The 9,293-nt window shown below is 44.1% G+C and overlaps 1 protein-coding gene across 1 annotated transcript; it reads right to left on the bottom strand.

The window, feature by feature from the left end:
* Positions 1–268: 268 nt before the first annotated feature.
* Positions 269–7,486, bottom strand: LOC133385557 (uncharacterized). The gene is made up of 4 exons (XM_061628865.1): positions 7,326–7,486; positions 5,809–6,533; positions 5,551–5,587; positions 269–1,840 (listed from the first exon to the last, which is right to left on the bottom strand). The coding sequence occupies exons 2-4, from the start codon at positions 6,013–6,015 to the stop codon at positions 1,359–1,361; spliced, it is 726 nt and encodes a 241-aa protein (XP_061484849.1). The 5' UTR covers positions 6,016–6,533; positions 7,326–7,486; the 3' UTR covers positions 269–1,358.
* Between the last annotated feature and the right edge of the window lie 1,807 nt (positions 7,487–9,293).

The raw sequence follows: 9,293 nt of genomic DNA, 5'->3' as shown, positions 1-9,293 counted from the left end.
TGTTGGACCACAACTCCCATCAGCCTCAGCCAGCATTGCCAGTGGCTGAGGCTGATGGGAGTTGTGGTCCAACAACATCTGAAGGCACACCGGTTGGGAAAGGCTGGGCTAGAGGAAGTTCCAAATTTTATCTGGCCCCTGGTATCCCTTCCAAAAATATTTTTTAAGCTATAAGAAATAGATATTATTTTTCTTTTGTTTAATAAAAATTTTATTTTTCTTTAATTTTTTTTTTTTAAGAAGAAGTAGAGATTCTATTTAAGTTCACACTTTATTGCTGGATCTCCTTTGGATTTTTGATGTAATATGTAACATATATTGCTGTGCCTGAATGCATGTACTCTGTGCCCTGTGACACCAACTTCCTTTGATTGCTGAGCCTTTCTAGTCTGCAGACTACTGTCTGGAGAACAGCATGTTCCTTGGAAATACATACATCATTGGCCATACTTTCTTTTAGACATAGTCTTGGCAATTCATTTTCTGTATATGTGGACTTTCACATAGAAAGTGATACAATGCAAAATAAATCTATTAAATACAATGCAAAGTTTAAATATTATGTCAATAAAATACAATGTTATAACAATAAATTACTTAAAATATAAATTAGTTTTTCATTTCAAATAACATTCTAGCCAAGATCTGGGCTATTACTTAGTGCTAGATACTTTGTTGGTACAGTATTGTGTTTGCAGAGAGGAAAAGGAAGCAAATCACCAATATGCTCCCTTACTACTTTTGAAGATTCATACACACTTTTGTCATTCATCCAAGCAGAGATCTGGGCTGCTAACTGGATGATGTTGAACTGTGAAAGACCAATCCAAATTGTGTTTGCATTTTGACAAATTTGTAGGGCAGTACAGTATCTCAGAGAGGAGGTCAGGTCTCCTGCTCCCCTGGTGCATTCACTATAGCTGCCCAATTTCCGTGCTTTTTAAAGTTTGATAGAAATATTTGTTGGCTATAGGTACATTCTTAAACCGCAAGGTTTTTTGCCTATTAGTGAATTTAGATATACAACATAAGAGTGGAAGGATCTTCAAAGGTCATCAAGCCCAACTTCATTCTCTGAGGCAGATACCCCAAACCAGCTCTAGCTGATCAGCCTGCCCAGTTTGCTTTCCAATCACATACAAAGATTGGCTCACAGTGCAAAATAAGCATGACATATATCAATTATTCACTTTAGCCCAGTTTCCACACAGATCCATGTACAACACTTTAATATCATGTTTCACATTGAAGTTCTGGTCCTATTTCACCCAAGATACTTCAGCTGCAAGAGTCTCCAAGTAGATACAGCTGTGAATTTTGAGCCAGAGGAACTGTCTCAAGCATTGTCCGAAAGTTATTTACTGCTTTCGCTCCATTCCATGCATAACAGGAAAGCAATTAATCCCCATTACTTTTGAACTAGGCTTCTCAGGGATCTGGTAGAGACCAAAGAAGTTAGCACTGTCATGAAGGAACCAGCTATTATTAACTGAGCTGCTTGATATTAATTCCACGGAGAGTTTATCATTATTTGCCAGTCGATATGATGAGACGGCCATGAATGCTGCAACTGTTGTATTCAAAGTGGGAGACAGATGCAAAGGGAGAGTCAGAATAGGGGAAGGAGCAGACCTTGTGGCAGGATGATGATTGATGATGAGGCTTACATTCACCTCCTCGTTAATGTTGGGGAGCTGATGTATAGCAGTAATCTGGGCATATATGTAGTACAGGCCATTGTGCTTAATCCCTAGCCTTTGATGGCTGGATTCAAATCCTCGGCCGAGGAGTACTCCTTCAGTATCATTCCACCAGTCCAGTGTCCTATTTGCTATGCGTGCTGCAGACAGAGGGAGGAATCAAGTGAAAATATCCATCACTGTTGGACACCACAGCAATAAGTTACTTTGCATTATCAGTAGAAATCCCCACCAGGTCCCCTGAGAACCCAACAGAGCCACACCAAGAACAAATACTGTACCGCAGCCTGAGAGATACACCCTCAGATTCCTGGCAATCTCACAGAAGATGTACTTATTTTGTTTATAAGATGTCTTAGCAACCCTTCACCATAAGGTCACAGGGTCGGTTGCAATAATACAGTAATCAAAACAGATAAAAGTCATAGGAAGCGTCCCATCAGTTCATGGATTCTCGTTTGTGCAATGGCTTTCCCTGCCTCTCCTCCCCCCCTTGCCCCCTAAATCACTTCTGGGGTTCCCCAAATTCTCCAGAATATATTTGGGGAGGGAGAGGGATGCACGTGGGGGTGAAAGTCTCATCACGCAAGTGGAAATCCTTGCACCAATAAGGAACTTACTTAGTGCTGCATTTGGATACAAGCCACTACAATGATAAAAACGAAGTAAAACTGTTCAAGATGGAACTGAACGCTATAAATTCAGCATAGAGTTGAGTTCCACAAAATAACATACTTTCACTGTCAAAGGCCAGAATAAAAAGTTGCATCTTCAGCATATGGACCTGTACAATGTACAAATACTGCATACAAAGCTGTACAATGAAGATGCTAGACACACCTCTGCAGGGAGAGTGGTCCACTATTTAGGGGCTGCCACAGAGAAAGCTCCCTCATGGGGTGCCATACCCTGCACTTCGGAGGGTGGCAGAACTACTAAGAAAGTCATAGAATCATAGAGTAGTAGAGTTGGAAGGGGCCTATAAGGCCATCAAGTCCAACCCCCTGCTCAATGCAGGAATCCAAATCAAAGCATTCCTGACAGATGGCTGTCCAGCTGCCTCTTGAATGCCTCCAGTGTTGGAGAGCCCATCACCTCTCTAGGTCATTGGTTCCATTGCTGTATGGCTCTAACAGTTAGGAAGTTTTTCCTGATGTCCAGTCGAAATCTGGCTTCCTGCAACTTGAGCCCATTATTCCATGTCCTGCACTCTGGGACGATTGAGAAGAGATCCTTTCTTTCAAGGGAAAGTCCCCTTTCCTTGAGCTTTTGCCATAGTTCTCTAACCTGCACCAAGGTGTTTTTTTTAGACATTTGTAGGAATTAAAAAATGGCATCCCATACTTGCAGCTTGAAGTGGCATGGTCTACTATACCTCCTCAAGATGCTGTCACCTCATTCTGATTCATGGGTAGATCAGGTCTATTACAGGCTTTCTAAGGGCTTGGCTGCATCATTTTTTAAAAATGGGGGATGCTCAATAACAGTTTATCCAGAGATAAGCAAAGCAATTCAATTTCAACCTAAAAAAGTTCAAATGGGCTCAGGTTTTCTTGACAAATGCCCACCAAAAGTTCTTCTCCCATTCCAAACCTGTCTTGTACTTCCAAACTCCAGGTTCACTAGTGAAGTTACTGGAACATGATGTATGTTGCAAGAACCCCTTATCTGCTTTTGATGCAATTCTACCATGGAAAAAAACCTCGACTGCTGAATTGTATCCAGTTCAGATTTCAACATCAGTCCCAATTTCATCCTTTGTATAATATTCCCATAGGCAGGAACGCTTCTGCAAAGCATGATATCCCATCCACACATAAGAGGTGGAACGGCAGCCATATTCTGGGTCAGCCTTACTGCTGAGGTAAAGTATGCTCTCTGTGACTCTTTTTTTTTAAAAAAAATTCCACACTTCAGGAAGCATATGACTACTGAAGATTTTTTTTCCAAAAAAAAAAAAAGGAACAGATTTAAAGTGAAAGGAATGGTCGGCCAAGGTATGGGAGGGGAAGGCAGAGTTTGCCACTTGCCTCATCACATCATGGGGGTGGAAGGGGGAAGAACCAAACTAGATGTTCCAGGACCATGTGCAAGGACTGCTGACCTACCAGAGAATGTGCTGGTGGCTCCTGAAAACTAAGAAAAAAGCCAAAGATCTAACAAGAGGCACACTGTGGATATAGCTAATGTTTTCATGGACTGGTATGTGTGGACAAACATTATCCCCTGATTACACTCCATTTGTATATCCTAATTAATTGTATTTTTCTTAGCAGCTTTGACTTAAAGCCAGTGCCTACGCTTTCCCTGCAATCCTGAATCAACATAAGAAGAGCCTGCTGGACCAGGCCACAGGCCCATCTAGTCCAGCATCCTGTTCTCACAGTGGCTAACTAGATGCCCATTATGGGAAGCCCACAAGCAGGGCCTGAGCGCAAGAGCACTCTCCCCTCCTGTAGTTTCCAGCAATTGATATTCAGAAGCATACTCCCTCCTTCCATAGAGGAAGAGTATAGCCATCATGCGATTGTTCTTTTGTCTCACGTTGGAGACTAGCAAGACATTACAAACTAACAAGTGTAACAATGTTTTAATTGCATTTGTAAGAGCTATGGAGCACAAAATTAGAGTGGAGAAGCCATGAGGCAGGGGTATTGACATAAGTACATAAGAGCCCTGCTGGATCAGGCCAGTGGCCCACCATAGTTCAGCATCCTGTTCTCCCAGTGGCCAGCCAGATGCCTGTGGAAAGCCTGCAAGCAGGAATTGTCCTTGCCTGTCATTTTCTCCTCAAAATCACTCATATATAATGAGTATTTGTGCAGAAAGGCTCTAAGAAATCCCACTGTCCTGTCGCTGTAGAAGCATGCAAACTTTCACCTGCGGCTGATGCCTAGTTTTGTATCACTGATTTCCTGGGCATGCACAATAAATATAGAATTCTTTAGGGAGCATTGAGGACATGTCTGCAGAACTGAAAATGCTCCCCTGTATGATCCTCACCCTATGCACACTACTGAGAACAGGACCAGCTTAGATCTTTCTATGCTTCACTCAGGCATGTGTCAGGGGAAAGTGTGTATTTTGTAAGTCCAATTCCATTATTAGAGCACTCAGTTATGATCTCAAGCAGAGCACATGCGCTGTGTCCAGAGATCCCTCTTGGCTGATTTGTGACAACATGCCATGTCTGCAGAATGCCAACAGATTATCACTAGTTTGCAGGAGGGTTTCAAGCACATACTGGAAATTTAGGCGTACACAATTAAAGTTCTATCAACTGAAGAAGTATCTAGACATTACAGAGCAAACATAGGCAAATTTCTTTCAAAAATGACTGGAAGTTTGAGTGTAGCAATTGCAGAGAAGAAGGGCTACTTAACCCTTTCCCCAGCTGCTTTTTTGCTCAAGCTCACCCTGATCTGCTTTTCCACCTGGAGGGGAAAGACATCAATTTATAGCAAAGCAGGTGACCATCAAAAGGGGAAAGGATTCAGCGGCTCTTCCCCCATGCTGGCTTCTTCCCCTACACTAGTTTTCACTGCCCCCCACCTAAAAACAAAAAAGAGACATTGGAAGGCTCTTACGTGCCTCTGCCAAGTAATATCTTATTTGGCCCACAGGCAGTGACATGGAAAACTCACACTTAGATTTTCCACATATACCAACCTGCACGCACATGAAATATTGTACATGATTGCCAGACAATTATTTTCAATTTCATGCTTAATTCTGCAGGGAGGCACATTTCACCAGTGTGTGAACCATGCCTAACACAGCCTGGAACTAGTGCGCAGTATTCCTTAAGGGCTTCAAAGGGAGCATACATGCTCAGGAGATGGGTACTCACAGCTTTTATGAAGTTTAAGCACCAGGTGAGCATAAATCTGAAAAAGAAAGAAGATTGGCGTTAGAGGCATTTGAGAAGCACTGCTTGAAAAGGCTCTGTGTGAGTGCGTGTTCGTTCGTTCCCCAAGCAGTGTTTGTTTTGGAGATGGTCGAGACAGGCCGGCCGCGAGACAGCGACGGCACCAGCCGCTACGCAGACCCAGACGGCCAGCTGAACTCTCTCCGTCCGCCATGCCTCCCTCTCCGTCTCTCGTGGTACCTGGGGATGAGGAATCGGTGGCGCCGGCGAACGCTGCTGTTGCTTATCTTGCCCCGGCAGCTGCTCCTGGTGCCTCGTCAGAATCACGGCTAGTACCGCTAGCGAGACGATCAGGGCGCCAGCCGTCAGTACCAGACTGCAGCAGACGACGAAGGAAGCGCGCCCCGTCAAGACCCGACGGCTCTCCAGCGCCTCAGAGACGGTCATCGTAACAACTGCCACTGCCAGACGCGATGTGCTCGGTTTTAAATAGACTTCCGTCCCCCGCTCAGCCCTGAACTCTTAACGTAACCAGTGCCGCGGACAGGGGTAAGAAAGGGTACGTTTCTAGCGAGCCAGCAGGGGGTCCAGACTCTTACCTTTTCTTTTTTTTAAAGAAAGGCAACTTTCTACCTGACCTAGAGTTAATACCCAAATGTGAGGGGGTGCACCCCTGCAATTTTGGCAAAATGAGCGAGCCTGCTTCTCCAGGTCGCCACTCCTTCAGGTTTTTAGCCAATGAATGACGTCTCAACTGCGATTGATGATTGGCCACCAGCGAATTGTAAGGTGCTGTTTTCTCTGCTCTTTGGCTGCTGCCCTGTCACTTTGTATTTTGTGCTGATTCAACTACACAGTAAATTTCAGAAGGTGCTTAAAAAAATCGTCCATACACACACACAAAAAGACGACGCTGAAGTTGGTTCCTAGTTCCCAGTTCCTTATTTGCTTGAAAGTTCAAAACACTAAAAAAAGAAGAAAAGTTGACAGCTACAGCAACTTCAAGTCAAAGTTAACATGTCTCTGAACCCCAAAGTATATGTTGGGGTACCCTGTATGATATATCACTATGATCGGGGGACTCTCCCGGTCAAGAATAACAATACATTTATGCAATCAAAATCATCAGGCTTCTGATATTATCATAAATACATAATGATGTCATAAAATCATAAAAAGTAACTGGGGGAGCCCACCTCAAAATCTGCTCTGGGACAGGACAAATCATACACCCCAGGAAAGGGGAGGGTGTCCTCTACAAGATGCCACAGTGTCCCGCCAGGCCCAGAGCTTCTCTTGGGCGCAGGGCATGGATGAGGGCATCTATACAAAACCAAAGCAGAGAAAAACATACAAGAAAAAATAAGTAACTAGGGGTGCCCACCCCAAAACCTGCTCTGGGCCAGGACAAATCATATACCCCATGAAAGGGGAGGGTGTCCTCTACAAAACGGCACTGTGTCCCGCCTGGCCTAGAGCTTCTGTTGGGCACAGGGCACGGAGGAGAGCATCTATGCAAATTCAAAGCAGACAAAAACAGGAAAAAATAAGTAACTGGGGGTACCCACCCCAAAATCTGCCCTGGGCCAGGACAAATCATATATCCCAGAAAAGGGGAGGGTGTCCTCTATGAGATCCCCCCCCCCGTTTCTCTGTCTAGTCCTTGGGTTTCTCCTGAAGCCAAACCCCCTTCCTCCAGGCCATTCTCTTCAAGTGCTCTTGCCTGGCTGGCACTGTGGAAAATGTCTTTTGCTTACCTGGATGGCAAGATGGGTGTGTGTTTTGTGAAACTGGATGATTTCAGCTGCCAGCATGAGAGGGAGAAAGACAAACAAAGCTCTCTTGTCTCCATTAGGCCAAATCTCACTTGCCTGCCTCCTCCCTTCTCAAAAGAGATTCCCTCAATGGCGGCTCTGCCTCCTCATTATTATATCAGGCACTCTTGGCTGAGTGGACTCTGAAGTTGCTTGTTGTCTCCTCCTTTCTTTGGCATCGTGATCTTTAAAGTGAAAGTGACTCTGGCAGGAATTTGACTATTTCCATATTTGTAGAGTGCTTATTATAATACCAGGCTTGGCATTTGACAAAAAACAGTAGGCCAGGCAAATTCTGGTCCAATATTGGACATAATTTGTCAAAAAACAGCTGGATACTCTGGTAACATAGAAGAGAGTGAATTATGGCAATTACAAAGTCTGTTGTCCAGTCCCCAACAGTTCCTAGAGATGGGGGTGTGGAAGGAGAGAGTTTCTCTATCCCTGGCCCATCTCCCACTCCAAAGAGACTTCAAGCTTCCAAGCCTCCAAAGGCCTGAAGGATTGTTGTGGCCTACAAAGTGGCAGCTGATTGATCAAGAGTCTATCTCAGCAACACTACTTGGAGAAATAGAGCCTCCACAGTATTGTGCAGTGGTTAGAGTGTCAAAATAGGCTAACCTGGGTTCAAATGCCCATTGCACCATAAAACTCACTGGGTGACCTTGGGACAGTTACTACCTCTCAGCCTTACCTATCTCACAGTATTGCTGTGAGGCTGAAATAAGTGGAAGGAAGAACAGTGTGGTAGAGTGATTAGAGAGTCAGACTAGGGGGGAAACCTGGGTTCAAATCCCCACTCAGCCCTGAAGCTCACTGGGTGACCTTTGACCAATCATGGTCTCTCAGCCTAATCTGCTTCACAGGGTTCTCGCAAGGAAGACCGTCTGGAGCTCCTTGGAGGAAAAGCTGGATATAAATAGAGCAAATGAATGAATGGATCACCTTCTAATCCAAAAGACTTCAGCTTGCTCATTAGGATCATTTTGAGACTCTCTCCCAGACTGATTGGGTGACAAAGACACTAAAGGTGTTACAAGCATGGAATTATGTGTATGATTTGCTAGAGGTTAGGAAGCAAAGGCCCCTCACGGCAGTGTTTATTTATTTTATTTTTATTTTATTGAATTTTTATACCGCACCACTAGCATAGCTCTCTGGGCGGTGTACAACCATTACAATAAATACAATAGAGTCACACAGAACAATACAAAAAATATAAATGCAAATCCACAATCTAAAACCAATTAAAACATGTTTAAGAAAAGCTAAAATGCCTGATAAAATAGGAAGGTTTTGACTTGGCGCCGAAAGGATAACAATTATTATTTTATTTTTTATTTATTTTATGAGATTTATATACCGCCCGACTAGCATTAGCTGTCTGGGAGGTGAACAACAGAATATAAAAATACAAAACATCTCAGATCTCATAATAAATACAGAATAAACATATATAAAACAAGAAATCAAAAACAATTACAACAAAATTTAAAACTAAAACGAGTTACATATTAAAATGCCATAGCAAAGAGGCAAGTCTTAACCTGGCGCCGAAAGGAGAGCAATGTCGGCGCCATACGCACCTCTTTGGGGAGACTGTTCCACAGTTCGGGGGCCACCACTGAGAAGGCCCTAGATCTTGTCACTGTCCTCCGAGCCTCCCTATGAGACGGAACTCGGAGGAGGGCCTTCGATGTGGAGCGTAGTGTACGAGCAGGTTCATATCGGGAGAGGCGTTCCGATAGGTATTGTGGTCCCGTGCCGTATAGGGCTTTATAGGTCAAAACCAACACTTTGAATCTAGCCCGGAAGCATATTGGCAGCCAGTGCAAGCGAGCCAGAACAGGTGTTATGTGTTCCGAACGCCTGGTCCCCGTTATTAATCTGGCCGCCGCATTTTGGACAAGC

Source organism: Rhineura floridana, chromosome 1 (assembly GCF_030035675.1).
Source record: "Rhineura floridana isolate rRhiFlo1 chromosome 1, rRhiFlo1.hap2, whole genome shotgun sequence".
NCBI classification, from domain to species: Eukaryota; Metazoa; Chordata; class Lepidosauria; order Squamata; family Rhineuridae; genus Rhineura; species Rhineura floridana.
This window is presented reverse-complemented; position numbering and strand designations above follow the sequence as displayed.

What these genes read in the sequence shown, in the direction of transcription:
- LOC133385557 (XM_061628865.1), bottom strand. Translation starts at nt 6,015, where the DNA reads ATGACCGTCTCTGAGGCGCTGGAGAGCCGTCGGGTCTTGACGGGGCGC. An exon ending in CACCGATTCCTCATCCCCAG is followed by an intron (nt 5,588 to 5,808) that starts GTACCACGAGAG and finishes TTTCTTTTTCAG; the next exon opens with ATTTATGCTCACCTGGTGCT. An exon ending in GCTTAAACTTCATAAAAGCT is followed by an intron (nt 1,841 to 5,550) that starts GTGAGTACCCAT and finishes CTCTGTCTGCAG; the next exon opens with CACGCATAGCAAATAGGACA.